At 37.5% G+C, this 18,988-nt stretch overlaps 1 protein-coding gene across 4 annotated transcripts in view; it reads left to right on the top strand.

Moving 5' to 3' along the window:
• Positions 1–18,988, top strand: part of ELMOD1 (ELMO domain containing 1) — an 82,018-nt gene that overhangs the window by 37,277 nt on the left and 25,753 nt on the right. For 2 of the 4 annotated variants that reach the window (XM_028515656.2, XM_036028613.1), the window contains exons 3-6: positions 12,371–12,516; positions 12,654–12,682; positions 13,893–13,990; positions 17,233–17,362. In XM_028515656.2, the coding sequence (XP_028371457.1) occupies positions 12,371–12,516; positions 12,654–12,682; positions 13,893–13,990; positions 17,233–17,362 (403 nt within the window). Of the gene's footprint in view, positions 1–4,372; positions 4,505–12,370; positions 12,517–12,653; positions 12,683–13,892; positions 13,991–17,232; positions 17,363–18,988 lie in introns of those variants that run through there. The other 2 variants (XM_036028614.1, XM_036028612.1) reach the window with 2 other exon arrangements.

Below are 18,988 nucleotides of genomic sequence, written 5' to 3'. Positions count from 1 at the left end.
CAAGGAGTAATAATCCTGCATTACAAGTTGTATCAGATAATTTAAATTGCCTTTTATTCCCTGTAGTCCATCCCTACAGATGTTGGACAATTTGGCAGTCTTTTTATTTGAACCGAAGATAAGGTTATGCAAACATAGCCTGGATAAATCAGGTGTTAATTCCTGAACTCAGCAAATATATTATGTAGAATAAGGAATTAACTTTCACTGAGAAAAATTCAGCATTATTTAAAAACCCACAGAGTGATTAACCTGTCAGCTTCTGAATTGCTTCAGAATGAAATGCTCCATGTACAGCCACAGAAGAAATGAGGTTAATCATAAAGAATCCAGGTTGTGGGAAAGAATGGATTTTAATCCACATTTACGGTACATGGTACCCACACTCTGCTCTCTCCAGCTTACTGTTATCATCAGCTATATTAATGATATAGCTAGTCAGAGTATAAAGGAGTGAGAAAATGTTTGATGTTTGTTTTTTAAAAATTATATATGATATTAAAAATAAATGCTATAGATTAGTACCCCTGGCTGAAGGATGTAGTTTGAATTGACAGTAGAGATAGGATATTAGATAAGTACACCATAGTCATCCAATACGACTTTAGCCAGGGTCTATATTCAAAGAAAATCAGGGTTTAAATAGGGAAGAAAGTGTGTCTGTGTATTCATTAGAAAAAGAAAGGGCCCTTTTTAAGCCCCAAATAGAACTGAGGCTTAGGGTTTAATTTATATAATATATTTTATTAATTTTAACTCAGTTGATGTATATAGTAAGAAGTCCTAAGACTTGTACTGAAGATCTCTTCCCTTGATAGGATTTACTTATTGAGGTTATATTTTTAAAGCCATCAGACATTATTAATTTCGAAAATTTCTAATACAGTGAATCTTTTAAGTCACCCATGTAAATAATTGTTTCCAACAATCCTGGCCTCAGGATCTCTTTCTTGGCCATGGACTTCACTGCCTATTTTTCTTCCTGAAGCAGGAGAGAAGAAAGGGAAGCATCTGCCAAACTCAAACCTCCAAGGAAGACACTGAGCAATACAGCAGACTTGTACTCAAGTTCTGGCTGTGAAGCAACTGAAAGAAAAAAAGTATTTTACTATTATAATTAGGTAAATAAAGGCTTCCAATGAGCAAAAATATCTGTAAATTGGGTTTTATAAGTCATTCACCCTGGCTGAACATCTCAGTCCACTGACTCAGTCAGTAAGCATTTACTGCTAAAGGTTGTAGTACTATGCTACATTTTAAATTATTATTTTCTATTAATAACAATTGTAAGAGACTAGGAATTAATATCCCATCTTACAGTATAGGGCACAAAGGCTTAGCAAAGTTAAGTTGCTCACCCAAGGGCACACTAATATTTGAATGCAGGCTTGTCTGACTTCAAAGCTGTTTCTCATTTTTTCTGCATTGTTACTTCTTCATTGTGTGTCTACTATGAGCTGTAGTGGGCTATGCAAAAGTGAACATGAGGTGGTCTCTGCTCCAGAGTAACATACCTCCTGGTAAGGAGATGAGGCACACACGTGCAAAACTAAGATATGAAAAGGAATGTGGTTAGTGACAGTCCACAGACATTTTGTGACAGGAATATTTGAGGCTTCACTGAGGTGATATTGAGGGAAAAGGAGGACTAGGGTGTTCACATTGTTAAGTAAGAATAGAAGGTGTGGGAGGTGGAGAAGACGCTGTCAACAAAGCCTGATGAAGTGTGACCAGCTGCCGCAAGCAGCGAAGTGGTTCAGGTTTGTTGATTGTAGACCCTGTTAGGGTGACTAGAAGCTAAGATGCAAAGATCAAGTTAGGGGCAGTTCTTGGACACCTTTGAAAGCACAGGAAACCTAAGGTAGACCTTTAAGAGATGGGAGAGTCAGATGAAAAATCATTTTCCCTTCCAACATATATCTAGCCTTCCCACAGAGCTAAAAATCTAGTCCATTCCCTTCACCTTACAAATGGGAAGGCAGAGAGAGGCCCAGAGAAGCAAAGTAGCTTGTCCACAGGCAAGTGGCAAATTGACCTAGACTTAAAGTTAGACTTCCAGACACTTCCCTTTTTAGTTAGGCAGTATTTCCAGTCAGCACCCACCAATTTCCATTACTTTTGAGGAGCAGAAGGTTCAGGGTCATATCGTTGTTTCAGAATTTTATTAGCATTACTTGAGGCACTAACTGAGCTTGTGAGATGTAGAAGTTAAATCCTGAAAAGGGTGTTATGGTCCCAACAACCAAATACCACTCTCACTCTAGGCAGGTGCATTTATTCAGAACTTTTTCTTTTTTAGGATACACACACACATCATGTATATGTAGATATATACAACATACATGTATATGTATGTGAATATACACTGTATACATACAACTACACATATATCTACACATACATGTATTTTAAATTATTTTGTTCCCTGCATTTAAACAAAAACTTTGCACACTCTTGTTGAAATACGTTAACCTGAATAGTTTTCTAAGCAATATTCTGTAGGTGACCCCACCACAACTTGCCCATGCCATCAAGTTGCCATCAGAAACTGATTTATTTACAACTTGATCACCCACACTCCAGCTCTACTGCTCCTTGGTTTTCTCTCAGCTTTTCAGGGACAGCCCCTGGACACTTCACTGATCCTTCAGTCCCTCGCACAGAGCATGAGATAAGTGAAAGCCCTGAACACTCAATAAATGATAGTTTGAATTTTATTCCTTTAACTACTGTATTTTTCACTTTTATTCTGAAGTGAGTAAGGCATGCTGATTTTCCTCTTGTTTTTGCCTCCTTGTCAGGATAATCAAGGATTGGCTGTACTGTCCAATCTCAAAAGAAGGCGTTCTCTCCTCTGCCTCTCTAGCATTCTAAACAATTTCTTTTTAGAATTATCACAGTATTTGTACTTTTGGGGTTTTTTGTCATTTTTCTAACTAGATTATAAATTCCTTTAGACAGAGGTGGCATGTGGTTGTGATAAAATTAAGTTCTTGACTCATATTTGCTTTTTCCCTCACCGTAATCCCCACACCTTTTCCTCCTATACTACAGCCAGTCTTCTCATTTTGTATTTGTTCAGTTTAGTGAAGGAATGAGCAAAGTATTTTTCAATGATCACTTTTAATTTTTTCCACAATGCATGGGAAGGGAGTATAAGGGGACTAAATGATAATGGAAAAATAAAGATTAAAATCTATCTCCTTCAACTATTCTAGGTCTCAACAGAAATTAATTTATTCATAATACTGAGAATATCCTCTAATCTGGTCCTGATGATATGTGTGTGTGTGTATACACATGTATTTTTAACTACACTATATAGTGTAACTATAAAACTAAATAAAAGGCGCATTCCTTATTCCCCTATAGAGGTTTTGGGGCTCATTATGAATGATTATTTTATTTTATTTATAGATTTATTTAATTTTGGTTTTTTAAAGTATTTCTATTTACAGTAAAAGGTTACATTTCAGATTATATTTAAATACTTTTTAAATGTCTAAATATAATGTGTTTGCTGCTTCCTTTATAAATAAGTAAAAAAAATATCCAAATACCAAAAAATCTGATTTTTAAAAATAAAACATAAAATATATGTATTTAGTCATCAAATTTTAGTTGAATTGTGATGTAATTAATAAATTAAGATACACCTGTGCCTCCTTTTCTTCTAAAGAAAAAGATAAGCCATTAATTAGATTTTTATAGTCAGCTAGTGCTCTCTAATTCCTCAGAAAAAAAATTTCCTGGAATGTAAAAACAGTGCCCTTTGCTAAAGCAATAGAATTTGGAATCATATCCATGATAGATTTACACCCAGCACTTTTCAAAGCCAGTGTGGTCTCTTTGGACAAAGAATAATGGAAAAGACTGCAGGACCCCCACATGCCTGGGCACAATGGAGAAAATATACTCATCTTTCCAGAGACCCACAAACAAGTTTCTTTGTGTGATTTCACAATTCTAGTTCATGTATCAAGTGTTCTGCAGCTTCTCTTTACATTAGGAAGCTCATTATAGAGAGGGTCCCATTTACTAGGCCAATTGGCAAGTCAGTTTCCACTTGAAGGCTAGTGCCCCTAATTAGAAACTTCAATGGAGCAACTGAAATTTTTTTAAGGTAAAATACTCATATATTTGACAACAAAACAAAATTGGGCTCTCATCAAAAGCAACTGAAATTTTTTTTTAAAGTCATTTTAGAAAGTGAATGAAATACTAGAAATGTTGAGCAATTTGCTATTGTTCTTCATGGCCATTTGGATGAAAAGTATTTTGTTTAGGAAACCGTGGTTTGAACAAAGAACTGTGATTATTTTGCACATTTCCTTCCTTGCCAATAGTACATTTCTTATTTATTACAGGATTTCTTCAAGCAAGAATTAACATTCATTAGCAAATTCATTGAAACTGTTCAAAATAAACCACTTTTCTCTTTATTCTTCCAAAAGAAGATGTCAGAGTCACAAATTTAAGATGATGGACTAGTGTTGCATTGCAGGTATCCACACCCCTTTACTCCACAGGCAGGAGGCCACATGGTTCTAGGTGCATCTCCCATTTCAGAGGCTCCATCCCTGCTGAATGGATTCTTCTAACAAAGCATAAGACAGGGACTTGTTTTTATCTGGTAGCAGAGATATGATCCATTTTGAATAATTTACATTGTGTGACTATTCAGGTTCAAGCTAGAGAATGAATGTTAAATAATAAAGGTGATCATATTGTCTTTAAGAAGCATACTGCTGTGAACTCATAAACTTCACTCTGCAGCATACTAGTAAATGGCAGTAAGAGAGAATATTGGAAGTAGAAAATGTGTAAATAGCTCTTATGATTACATAAGAATCTCTGAATGGTTAAGCAAGTCATTCAACTTATTGTCCTTTTCCTTACTAGACTCTTCAGTTCCTCCTGCAGTAACTAACTCCTTTTAGAACACCATAAAAAAAAAGCTATGATTAAACAAATGGAAACAAATACAACAAACTTCTGACTATTCAAGTAGTTATTAAAAATAAGAAATGGTGATCAGTATTTTCTATTCATAGGATTGAAAATTTGATTGTTATTCTAGCAAATGTAGCATATCTTTTCAGTAGTGAATTGAGAATCTGCCAGTAGAACTAAGAAAACTAAGTCTAGTGTTATGAAGAATAAAAGCAAAATATTCCCCTAATTAAAACTAAGCTTATTAGTTTGATGATTCAGGACAGGAGTAAAAAACACAGCTACAGCCCTGGCTGGCGTAGCTCAGTGGATTGAGCATGGGCTGCAAACCAAAGTGTCTCAGGTTCGATTCCCAGTCAGGCCACATGCCTGGGTTGCAGGCCACACCCCCCAGCAACCGCACATTGATGTTTCTCTCTCTCTCTCTCCTCCCCCCCCTCATTTCCCTCTCTAAAAAATAAATAAATAAAATCTTTAAAAAAGCCTAACACATCTACAACCCCCCTGAACACGGGGTTCAGATGGTCTAGAGGGTGTGGCTGTAATTCTTTTTTAAGAGTAGGAAGGAACAGAAGGATGGAATTAAAGAAAGCAAATGGGGTCTGCCTCATAGGTACAGTTCAGATGCCTCCACTCAAGGCATGCCAAAATAAGATGAATGAAACTAAAAGGAGGAAAGGTACTATAAACCCAAAAGTCCTTAAACTCAGATGAGAAACAGATACTCCTTTCCTCCCTCCCTTCCTCCCTTCCTTCTTCATTCCTTCCCTCCCTTCCTTCCTCCCTTCCCTTCATTCCTTCCCTCCCTCCCTCCTTCCTTCCTTCTTTCCTTCCTTTTCTTTTTTCTACACCAACCACTGATTAGCTTAGGAGCATTTAAAGATTCATTTCTTAATTTCTTCCTTTTTAGGGTAGACATGCCAAACCAATTTACCATTCTCACAAAATATTTCATTATGTTTACTGTTCTCCTCTGGACCTTCAGCAGTTTTTCCATAAGCTTTACAATGTAGGGACTTAAACAGATGCAAAAAACTTAGGAAGTGAGCTCTTGCCAGCACTTGATGGTGAAGAACAGCCATTCTGAGGCACTCACACAGAGGTGTTGCTGCTCTGGTCCTTTCATGAGGAAGCAATCTGGGTACTGTTTCTGACATCAAAATAAGCCTTTTAAAGAAGGGGAGTAGCACTGGTGTTTTCACCTCTGACCAAGCTTTAGGTTTATGATCTAAATGCAAGATAAATTAATCTGTCAAAACATTGTTCACTCTTATGATCTGGCTTGAAAAAATATAGTTCCAAGCACAGCAGGAAAATATAGTGCCTGGTATAGCAAGCTGGCCTTTAAATTAAATATTTGTGGGTATGTTGGCCCATTAGAAAAACAAGGGAAAAATATATCCTTGATAATAAATAGCATTATCAGGACAACTGGCCCAGAAATTACAAAACGGTAAGGACGCAGTGTATAAATGTCACGTCACAATTGAAATGGAGTTTCTCTGCCATGACTTGTGACATTGTTTATGTGACTGTGAGAGAAGGATGTGATACACCTCACAGAGTGGTGAGCCTTGAGAAATGGTGCAGCATCTCTAACCCCTCACTGTAGGTTTCCACCGGGTTTCCCTATCTTTGACAGTTTGAACATCCTCAGGGGAGGTGGGAAAAAAAAGATAAAAACAAATAGAATACGATGTGTTTTCTCTCCTTTTATATAAGCTATTTTGATGCAAAACAGTTCCCCAGGCATTTTTTTTCTCATATATAAGAAGGCCAGTGGGAGAAATTACAGATGGATTCCAAGTCATTCCATCTGGATACTTCCTGATACCTAAGATGACACTTTAAGGTCTCAAGCCACATCTTTATGTAGATGTGATGGAGAAGTTGTATGAGGAAAGCTTTCTGTAGTGTAAGCTATAAAAGGATCTGGTTGTTTATACCCTTAGTAGGGTAAGTACAAGGATTTACCTTAAACGTTAATCAGAACCATCTTCTCTCGAAATGTTTAGTACCACAAGAACCTGATTATTATGGAATCCTGACAGACAGATTAAAAGAGGCTTTATTTGAGGAACTAGCCCACATGCCAGGCAGGCTTCACTGGAAATAGCACATAATACCATAAGGATGGATATCATGGAAAGCTTTTTATTCTTCACTTAATAATAGGAACAAAGTCAAGCAGTAACTCACATCATTGCTATTGAGCTGGTGACCAGTTCAGAGATAGTGCTCAGTTGTTTTCTCTGGCATAGATATCCAATAGTTGGAAAAATGGAAAACTCTTTCTAAGAAAACCAGTTGAAGTTTAATAAAATTTCTCACTCAACTAATTAAAATGTTCCACTAAATTTATTTTTAAAATTACATTTTTTTGGAGCCTGATAACCTAAATCCTAATCAATCTTGGAACATATTTGACTAAAATGGTGGAATTTCAGACTTTACAGAATAGTAAATTTGTTGTTCAGCAGAATCTGACTTCATTCATATAGATATTGTGTATATATATATTTAATATATTTTATTGATTATGTTATTACAGCTGTCACATTTCCCCCCTTCACTCCCCTCCACCCTGCACACCCCCTCCCACCCACATTCCCCCACTTTAGTTCATGTCTATGTGTCATAAGTTCTTTAGCTTCTACATTTTCCATACTATTCTTGCCCTCCCCCTGTCTATTTTCTACCTATTGTCCATGCTACTTATTCTCTGTACCTTTTCCCTCTCTCTCCTCCTCTCACTCTGTTGTTGCTAACCCTCCATGTGATCTCCATTTCTGTGGTTCTGTTCCTGTGCTAGTTGTTTCCTTTGTTTTTGTTTTTGTTTTAGGTGTGGTTGTTGATAATTGTGAGTTTGCTGTCCTTTTACTATACATGTTTTTTATCTTCTTTTTCTTAGATAAGTCCCTTTAACATTTCATACAATAAGGGCTTGGTGGTGATGAACTCCTTTAACTTGACCTTATCTGAGAAGCATTTTATCTGCCCTTCCATTCTAAATGAAAGCTTTGCTGGATAGAGCAATCTGGGATGTAGGTCCTTGCCTTTCATGACTTGGAATACTTCTTTCTAGCCCCATCTTGCCTGCAAGGTCTCTTTTAAGAAATCAGCTGACAGTCTGATGGAAACTCCTTTGTAGGTTATTGTCTCCTTTTCTCTTGCTGCTTCTAGGATTCTCTCCTTCATTTTTACCTTGGCTAATGTAATTATGATGTGCCTTGGTGTGTTCCTCCTTGGGTCCCACTTCTTTGGGACTCTCTGCCCTCCTGGATTTCCTGGAAATCTATATCCTTTGCCAGATTGGGGAAGTTCTCCCTTATTATTTGTTCAAATAACTTTTCCACTTGTTGCTCTTCCTCTTCCCCTTCTGGTAAACCTGTAATTTGGATGTTGGAACATTTAAAGATGCTCTGGAGGTTCCTAAGCTTCTCCTAATCTTTTTGAATTCTTATTTCTTCATTCTTTTCTATGTGGTTGTTTCTTTCTTCCTTCTGGTCCACTCCACTGATGTGAGACCCAGCTATTTTTCCATCACTATTGGTTCCCTGTGCATTTTCCTTCATTTCTCTTATCGTAGCCTTCATTTTTTCATCTAATTTGAGACCAAATTCAACCCATTCTGTGAGCACCCTGATCACTAGTGCTTCGAACTGTGCATCTGATAGGTTAGCTATCTCTTGGTCTCTTAAAAGTATTGGCTCTGGGCTTTGATCTGTTCTTCCATTTGGCCTTTTTTTTTTTTTTTTTGGTCTTATTGGGCCTGTTACATAGTGAGGAGCAGAGCCTGAGGTGTTCTCCAGGGTGGGGCAACCCAGTCTCTGGGTTGTGACGCAGTATGTGGGGGTGAGGTCCGAGAGGAAACAATGGTGCTTGCTCCGCTCTCTGTTGGATTTCAGTTCCTTCTGCCGCTTCCCCCAAACTAACTGGGCCTTTCTGGTGCTAATTCCCATGTGGGTGGGTTTGTGTACATTCTAGGACCCCATGGGTCTCTCCAACACACTTTCCTGTGACGCTGGGAGTCTTTCCCTGCGCCTCAACCCCTATAGGTGTTTCCAATCAGTGCCCCGAGGTTCTATCCTGGCACTGGGACCCTGGGTTGTGTGGTCTGTCTCACTGCCCAATTTCACCTAGTTTATCTGCACGTGAAAGTGGCCCAGGCAGCCAGGTGCCTTGTGCACAGTGCCTCGCTTCACAGTCACCACCTTACTGGGTCTGTCAGCAGCCTGTGCTCTTGTGCTCAGGATGCCTTACGCACCAGGGATGTGTTATGCGTTCGGTGCCACTGCTTTTTGTGCTGTGACCCCTCTCCAGGTTGCCTGACCCCGCCCCTCCTACTGGTCTGGATGAATGTGTCTATTTTAACTCCTTGGTTGTCCAACTTCCATACAGTTCAATTTTCTGTCAGAACTGGTTGTTATCTTGTGTCTAAATTGTTGCTGGCTTTATTTTGGCTGTGCGAGGAGGCACAGTGTGTCTACCTACGCCACCGTCTTGGCTGGAAGTCCTATATATATATTTTTATAATGACCTTGATAATCATTTTATATATCTTAATTGTTGTTGAAACTTTTTTTTATATTTTAATCATTGTTCAAATACAGTTTTCTCCTTTTTACTCCCAATCCATTCCCCCCTCCCACCCTCCCCACTTCCCTCCCATTACCACTCTCCCCCTAGTTTTTTCCATGTGTACTTTAAGTTTGTTCCTGTGAACCCTTCCCACTGACCCCTTAAATTCCCTCTTCTCTCCCCTCTGGTCACCGTGAGCCTGTCCTCTATTTCAGTGTCTTTGGTTAAATTTTGCTTGTTTCTTTGTTTTGTTATTTAGGTTCCTATTAAAGGCGAGATCATATGGTATTTGTCTTTCACTGCCTGGCTTGTTTCGCTAAGCATAATGTTTTCCAGCTCCATCCACGCTGTTGCAAAGGGTGGAGCTCCTTCTTTCTTTCTGCTGCATAGAATTCCATTGTGTAAATGTACCATAGTTTTTTGATCCATTCATTTACTGATGGGCATCTTGGTTGCGTCCAGATCTAGCTATTGTAAATTGTGCTGCTATGAACATTGGGATGCATAGGTTCTTTTGAATTGGTGTTTTAGTGTTCTTAGGATAGAGTCCCAGCAGTGGAATTACTGGGTCAAAAGGCAGATCCATTTTTAGTTTTCTGAGGAAGTTCCATACTGCTTTCCATAGTGGTTGTACCAGTCTGCAGTCCCACCAGCAGTGCACTAGGGTCCCCTTTTCTCCACAACCTCTCCAACACTTGTTGTTTGTTACTTTGTTTATGATGGCCATTCTGACTGGTGTGAAGTGGTATCTCATTGTGGTTTTAATTTGCATCTCTCTGATAGCTAGCGATATTGAGCATTGCTTCATGTGTCTTTGGATTTTCAGTATGTCCTCCTTGGAGAAGTGTCTGTTCAAGTCCTTTGCCCACTTTTTAATTGGATTCCTTGTCTTCTTAGAGTGCAGTCTGGTAAGTTCTTTATATATTTTGGAGATTAAACCCTTGTCTGAGGTATCATTGGCAAATATGTTTTCCCATACAGTTGGTTCTCTTTTAATTTTGATACTGTTTTCTTTAGCTGTGCAGAAGCTTTTAATTTTGATGAGGTCCCCTTTGTTTATTCTTTCCTTTATGTCCCTTGCTCTAGGGGACACGTCAGTAAAAAAGTTTCTTCGTGAAAAATCTGAGATTTTCCTACCTACGTTCTCCTCTAGGACTTTAATGGTGTCACGTTTTATATTTAAGTCTTTTATCCACCTTGAATTTATTTTTGTGTATGGTGTAAGTTGGTGCTCAAGTTTCAGTTTTTTGCACGTGGCTGTCCAGTTCTCCCAACACCATTTGTTGAAGAGGCTATTTTTACTCCATTTTATGTTGCTGCCTCCTTTGTCACATATTCATTGCCCCTAGAGACTTGGGGTTATTTCTGGGCTCTCTGTTCTGTTCCATTGGTCTATGTGCCTGTTTTTATGCCAGTACCAGGCTGTTTTGATTACAGTGGCCTTGTAGTATAGTTTAGTGTCAGGTGTTGTGATCCCTCCTACTTTACTCTTCTTTCTCAAAATTGCAGCAGCTATTCGGGGTCGTTTATAATTCCATATAAATTTTTGAAGTGTTTGTTCTATGTCTGTGAAATATGCCATTGGTACTTTAATAGAAATTGCATTGAATGTGTAAATTGCTTTGGGTAGTATGGACATTTTGATGATATTAATTCTTCCAATCCATGAACACGGTATATGTTTCCATTTGTTTGTGTCTTCCTTGATTTCTTTCTTCAGTGTTGTGTAGTTTTCTGAATACAGGTCTTTTACCTCTTTGGTTAAGTTTATTCCTAGATATTTTATTTTTCTTTTTGCTATTTCGAATGGGATTTTTTCCTTGATCTCTGTTTCTGCTGTTTCATTGTTGGTGTACAGAAATGCCTTTGATTTCTGGATATTGACTTTGTATCCCGCTGTTTTGCCAAATTCATTTATTAGGTCAAGCAGTTTTTTGGTAGAGTCTATAGGATTTTCTATGTATACTATCATGTCATCTGCAAACAGTGACAGTTTTGTTTCCTCCTTTCTGATTTGAATGCCTTCTATTTCTTTTTCTTGTCTGATTGCTGTGGCTGAAACTTCCAGTACTATATTGAACAGAAGTGGTGAAAGTGGACAGCCTTGCCTTGTTCCTGATCTTAGTGGAAAAGATTTTAATTTTTGCCCATTGAGTATGATGCTGGCTGTAGGTCTCTCATATATGGCCTTTATTATGTTGAGGAATGCTCCCTCTATTCCCACTTTGCTGAGTGTTTTTATCATGAATGGGTGCTGTACCTTGTCAAATGCTTTTTCTGCATTAATTGATATGATCATGTGGTTTTTGTCTTTGCTTTTGTTATGTTGTTGAAACTTTTCAAAAAATAAAATAACATATACTTATTATAGAAAAATATGAAAATATACTTAACCAAAAGAAGAAAATAAACATTACTTAAGAAAGAGAACAGTTGCTGTGGCACATTCTTTCCCAACATCTCAGGGAGCAACAACTTCTAGATACTATTTTAAAGCTACTGATTTATTTTTAAATTTTATTTAGGCAAAGATAGGAAAGGAAAGGATTCTTGAGCCTTGCACTTAGTTTGTTGGAATTCATATTTACTAGAATTAGGCATTCTGGAGTTGCTTGCAGTCATAGTAAGTGTGTCCTCAGAGACCTGGGATTACCCCCCAATGATGAGTTTGTAGCTACCTCAAATAAAATAACATGTGGTCAGACAAATGGAATAGTGTATAAACCAGAAGTCTAATGGCTGATTTTCTTCTGGGCTTCTTTTCTTGCTGGTGGTGGCTGCTTTCTGTTCTCTTCCAGAGTTCTAGTGGAAGGATGCTATCTTTTGTTTTTGACAGAATGCTGATCCAGGTGTGCCTGTATTTTTACTGCAAATTTTTGTGGCGCTGCCTGAAATTTGTAATGAGGAAGCTGACTGGAAGATGTGAACTACAGCGGATCTGTTACAATACCAAGCCTGGAGCTTCTAGAACCATGAAGATTGGTAAGCATGAAACAAGGAAGTAAACAAAATGTAGGCTTGGTGGCACTGAGGATACAGTGTTTTAGTTCAGCATCGTGATTTTAAACCACATGTAAAGGACAATTTTTGAATGATTTTTAAAATTATCTCTTTTATAGAAACATCACTGAGGGATTCAAAAAGTAAGGTGAGTAAAATTGATTCTATATTTTTCAGCAACTTTTCACTTGGAATCTTCCCTCCATCATCAAAAAGTAAAAATTTCAGGAAACAAAATATACCATTGGCTATCAAAACTAATAAAAACTGAGGTGGTTCTCTCTATGGAGTATACCCACACCTTTCCCTGTCTCCCCTTTTTCTTCTCTCTCTCTCTCTCTCTATCTATTTATCTGTCTATCTATCTCTATGTCTATGTCTATCTCTATCTGTCTCTTCCTCTCCCCACTTTCTCCCTCCCTCTCTCCTAAGAGAAAAAAATCTGAAAAGAAAGAATTGCCTTTGTTTTTAACATGGAAATAGCCACTGCATGTGATTTTTTTAAAAGATTTTATTTATTTATTTTTAGAGAGGGAAGGGAGGGAGGGAGAGAGAGAGAGAGGGGGAGAGAGAGAGAGAGAGATCAATGTGAGGTTGCTGGAGTTCTGGCCTGCAACCCAGGAATGTATCCTGGCTGGGAATTGAACCTGGGACACTTTGGTTCCCAGCCTGTGCTCAGTCCACTGAGCTACGCCAGCCAGGGTGTGATTTTTTTTTAGGCAGATGTAAGATGTACTTATTGCTCTACTGTTGAATCATTCTTTTTTATACTTCTTCCCAAATCATAAAATAAATATTCCTTCAAATAAAAGCAACATTAACTCTCAATATCCAAATCATTTAATGTTATACTCAGGATTTTCCAAGAAACTCAAAGAAGCCACTATTCTAGTTTTTATAGCACATAGTTAAGCATCCACATAAGAGAGAAAACCTATTTTTTCAAGATTCTTGAATATTATTTTTTAATTTTGGCATCCTTAAGACTATATCCCCCATGAACTTCACTCAGTCATAGACATAATGCCCAGTAACAGTGGAAATCAGGTATGTTGAGAGAGAAAAAGAAAATATTTTAATGTAAGTAGTTTAAAACAGATGAAAATGGTAAAAAAAAACCCTTATTAGTTTATTTTATGTTATTACTTTAATCAGGAAAATTGCACTACCATCATCATAAAAATGTCAAATTTACTAGAATTAAAATACTAAAACAATATTTGCTCTTAGTTTAGTTTAGTATCTTCATAGAGAAGCTTCAAACAAATACTCGAAACCCCTATCTAATAGACCCTAAAGGGACCCCACTTAAGCTCTGGTGTTCATGACAAGGAAAATGATTGAGACCTGTTTTCCAGCTGTTGCAGACTTCAGTGAGTGTTCATCCTGATGCTATTGAAAAAACTATAGAAGACATCATGGAACTGAAAAAAATTAACCCTGACATAAATCCACAGTAAGAACTATTTTTATTATTTTGTAAATATAGAACACAAGTCATGGCTATGCATTTATTATTTATTTAATGCACTTGTCTCTCTCAGTCTGTCTGCCTCCCTCTTTCAATCTCTCTCTCTCTCAATCTCTCCACTTCCCCAGTCCCAAATTATCTGCAATGTTTTGACTTTCAGATGAAGAATAAAGCAAAAGGGTACCTTTTTCATGTTTATAAATAGCAGCAACTTTCTACTTTTTATGATTCATGCTTATGTTCTGTGATGTAATGAATGTAAGAAATATAATGGATGGCTCTGGTATCAGATGAATTAAAGGGGATCTATTTCATCAACAGCCATTTCATGCAATGCCTGTGTTTTACCTTATAGTAAAAGTTCAAATTGTAAATGTGCCCAGGCTGATTCTGCTCCATCAGTTCATGACAGGCTGAAAATCTTGGAGACAGTTCCTACATGCCTGTCAAGAAGTCAGGCATGTGTGGGAGGGAGAGATGGTTTTTATATGAAGACTTTAGAACTTTGTACTTTATTCATCTCATCTTGGAAGTATTAAAATGCATTTGGCAATGTACATGACATTTAAAATTAGCTTTATATTTTCCACTGAGAAGAGGAATTTTTCAGTAAAAAATTGGGCTACAGATATTGGGTAGAATAAATTCTGCATGCAGATATATTTAGAAACAGTTTCGGTAGGTAACAAACTGTCTTTTAGATATTCATGTGAACTTCAGGTGTTGTCACTGAGAAAGGCCTTTAATTGCCAAAGACTGGGAGCTATAGTTAAAGGGAATATTAGAGTTCACTTTGCATATGTCTATCTCTTGGAAGGATTCTAGGTACTAGCTAATTGGGTTTCACCACAAAACTGCATTTCTATGTGGTCTCTATAGCATTCTTTTGCACACGCCAGCTAATTAGCTGCCTTTTTCTTATTTGGCCATTAAAGATGATTTAGTTATGCAGTAAAAGTCTTTTTGAAACCTTTTGACATATATTTTATTTCTCTGGGAAAGTGATAATAAGACAATTTATTTTAAATTAAGTTGAACGAAAAATTTAAGACTACCATTAGCCATGAAGGGTGTTATTAGACTTATAATCACATTTAGAGATTGTATTAATTTTAGCGGATCTTTTCTGTCCCTTCTGTGAAAGTTATATGTTTTATTCAAGAGCATTTCCTTACAGCTATTCTTTTGATTGTCTTTAGGAAAAATAAAACCTTATAGGTAGTAGATTGCATTTTGCTACTTTTTTTCCCCATACTGACATTCACAAAATGTAATTTTTTTAATTTAAATAATTTTCTGGAAAAAATCAAGAAATAGAGCAAGGGGAAGTGTTTTATAATTTATCAAGCTATTACTACTATTAACCTCACTTTGCTTTAATTACATTTTTTTCCAAGTGCTGTTTATGCTGCTGGTAAGAATTACTAGAGTAAAAGTTGAATTGGATTCTCATGTTCCATCTTCTTTCATTTTTCCCACTTTCCTCTTTTCCTCAGAATTAACTCTTTTCAGTCCTACACTGTTTTCCTGGTTGACCAGTGCCACTGTTCACTTTTCCTATATTAAAATACCTGATTTAGCTTTTTGGTGTTATGGTAACAAGGGTCATTTAATTGAACATTCTCTTTTTTTAAGAGTTTATTTATTTACTTTTAGAGAGGGAAGGGAGGGAAAGAGAGAGAGAGAGAGAAACATCAATGTGCGGTTGCTGGGGGTCATGGCCTGCAACCCAGGCATGTACCCTGACTGGGAATCAAACCTGCGACACTTTGGTTCGCAGCCCACACTCAGTCCACTGAGCTACACCAGCCAGGGCCTGAACATTCATTTTTATGTAAGTTTAGTGTTCTGGGTTATCTGACACTGCCCTCTACATCCGAGGTAAGTACACATCCTAAGACATAATTTTCTGTTGCCCCTACTTTAGTCTTAATTTTCTATACATCTTATTCCCCTCCCCACCCCCAAAAAAGATGATGATGACACTGTGATTGTGATTATAATGACCGTCACAACAAGGATGTTCAAATTTAGTGAGTGAATTAGAGATAAGAGTATATGGGAGAGTAACTGTTGGGTTAAATCATATGAAATTGCCAACATTCAACTATTTTGAATCACAAAAGCTAATGACTGTAAAGAATATAGCAGGAATAAATAAATGTGAAATAAATACTTCCTTTAGATTTTAAAATGCCAGCAAATGAATGTAGGCAAATAATTTATATGACCGTAGTTTATATGAAAAAAGAATCTTAAGAATCTGGTGATTAGTTAGCCATCTGTTTAATATACCTGTTATGTGACTGCTAAAAGAAACCCTGTTTTATCTTCTAAGTTATAGGCAAGAAACAGCATTTAGACCACAGGAATTAATGATCTTGTGTGTCACACTTGCCAGCTTGCTTTCTGTCCCAGTCATGTGTTGTAATGAGACTGTTAAACATGTACATTCAGAGAAGACTGAGCAATGTAGTAAAACATCTCAAAACCATGCTGCATGAGAAGGAATTGAAGGAACAGAGGAATTTTTTTTAACCCTGGAGATGAAACTAGAAGAAAGAATTACTATCTTAAAATAAATAGACATGGGAAATGTGGAAATACATTTTCTCAGAGAACAGAATTTGAGCCACTTGGTGATAAGGAAAGCAGATTTTGTTTCAGCCTAAAAAAGTGTTCAGACATCTAGAGGAGTTGAAATGGAATGGGAAATCTTGTAAAGTAGTGAGTTCTTTCTCTTAGCATTGCCTCATCTATTCAGGAATGCTCCCAAACAGAAGTATTTTTGTTGTTTTGAAAATTGTTTTACTCCTAAGCCTCTTACAGCTATTTCCTCCCTCTGTCACTATCTCTAAACACACACACAGCCCTCTGAAGTGTTCTGATATACCCACCTACTGGGGGCTACGTGATCTCTAAGAACTCATTATCACCTTTATTTTCTATATTTCACAGGTCACCTACATAACACGCTCCCATGTTTTTTAAACCACATCATTGCACATGGCTTAAGAAAAGGCCAGAATGAGAGGGAAGTTTCAGCCAAGTTCTACAACTGTCCATGAGTTTTAATAAGAAGTTGTGCTTCTATTAGATCCTATTTGTGCAAGTTCCTACATATTAAATGAACAGGAAAAGTCCTGTTGTGCATACAGCGAGTGAACAAATACCAAAAGTATGTTTTGTTTTACTTCATGTGTGTTTCTTCTTTTTGAACACCTTAGGTTGGGAATATCTCTTCAGGCTTGCCTTCTGCAGATCGTTGGGTACAGAAACCTTATTGCAGATGTGGAAAAACTGCGCAGAGAACCCTATGATTCTGATAATCCCCAACATGAGGAAATGCTTTTGAAGGTTAGTCCTCGAGCACATTCTAGGCCTTTGCTTGGGTAAATGTCTGCCAAGCACCTTCTATATGATAGGCATTCCATCATCTATTTTCAGAAGTTAAATTAGAAAATACTTTAGATTACTAGTTTAGTTCTAAAGGTTGATTTAAAATTTTTCTCTTAATGTTTTAATTCAAAATTCAGTTCTTTGAGGTAATGTTTTAATGTTATGGTCTTATGTGATCTGATGATATATTTTGAAACAGTAATACATCAACAGATCATATAAGATTCCTAAGGTCTTGTTTCAATAGCCAGAAGGAGTATTTAGAATTGCATATTAGTCTTTCAACAGTTTTAATACACCAAATGTAAATCTTTACCTCCTCTTCTACTACTTTCCAAGTTACATGAATAAATAATCATCATTAAGGTCTTGGGTAATTTCCCAAGAGGGCTATTACTGAAGCAGAAACCAACTTCATCTTCTTTGATGTCCATTAAAAGTCATAAGTGGAAATCCCAGGTCACTCTTTGACAAATGCTGTTTTTCCTATGGCTTCTGACACAGTTATACAATCTAAACTTGAACCAAATGTGAAAGCCTACAAAAGTCACCTCTGATGCTTTCTCAGACTACAAAAGAAAATTGGCTTTGCATCTAAAGTCTCACATGGATCTTCTAATGTAAACTTTACCTCTAACATCTGAACCAGCAAGAAAAGTAGGCTTTACCAACTAATTCATTGCCCGTGTCTTACTCACTTTTGTGACCCCATGTCTACAGCAGTGCCTAAAATTCAAAAAGGCAGTAACAAATTGGAAGAAAGCATTTGTTTAGCTGCCCTAACTTTATTTTATTGAAAAATATCAAGGCTTCTGGCCAAGATGGAGGCATAGGTAGATATACTTTGCTTCATTGCACAACTAAAAGAAGGACAACAACCAATTTTAAAACAAAAAAAACAACCAGAGCTACCAAAAAAATCTAACTGTGTAGAAGTTTGACAACCAAGGAGTTAAAGAAGGAACATTCATTCAGCCTGTTAGGAGGGGTGGAGAAGGGCAGCCAGGGTGGAGAGGATGTGCTTCAAAGCAGCAGCTGATGGGCCAGGAGGGCAAGGCGATGGCTGGCGGACCAGGCAGTCCCACATTCGCGTGCAGATAAACCAGGAAGAACAACTGGGGAGTGAAGTACACCATGCAATCCAGCAGAGGTCCAGAACTTGGGAAAGAAAGCTTTAAAATCTCTAGGTGTAAACACCTGTGGGGGTTGTGGTGGCAGGAAAAACTGCCAGTCTCACAGGAGAGGTCATTGGAGGGGCTCACAGGGTCCTAGAATGTACACAGGCCCATATACCCTGGAATAATAGCCCCAGAAGGGCCCAATTTGCTTGTGGGTGGGGGAGAGAGGAAAGTGACAGCAAGTGGGGAGAGAGCCCAACAAGCACCATTGTTCCCTTTCTGACCTCTCCCCCACATATAGCACCACAAGGCAGCAAAGTGGGTTGTCCTGCCCTGGCAAATACCTAAGGCTCCACCTCTTATAATGCAACAGGTACACCAAGAAAAAGAAATATGGCCTAAATGAAAGGACAGATAGATCAAAACTCAAGAAAAAGAACTAAGTGTTAAAGAGATAGCCAACCTG

Source organism: Phyllostomus discolor, chromosome 6 (assembly GCF_004126475.2).
Source record: "Phyllostomus discolor isolate MPI-MPIP mPhyDis1 chromosome 6, mPhyDis1.pri.v3, whole genome shotgun sequence".
Taxonomy (NCBI): Eukaryota; Metazoa; Chordata; class Mammalia; order Chiroptera; family Phyllostomidae; genus Phyllostomus; species Phyllostomus discolor.
The sequence above is the reverse complement of the archived record's forward strand: the minus strand, read 5'-3'. Positions and strand labels throughout refer to the sequence as shown.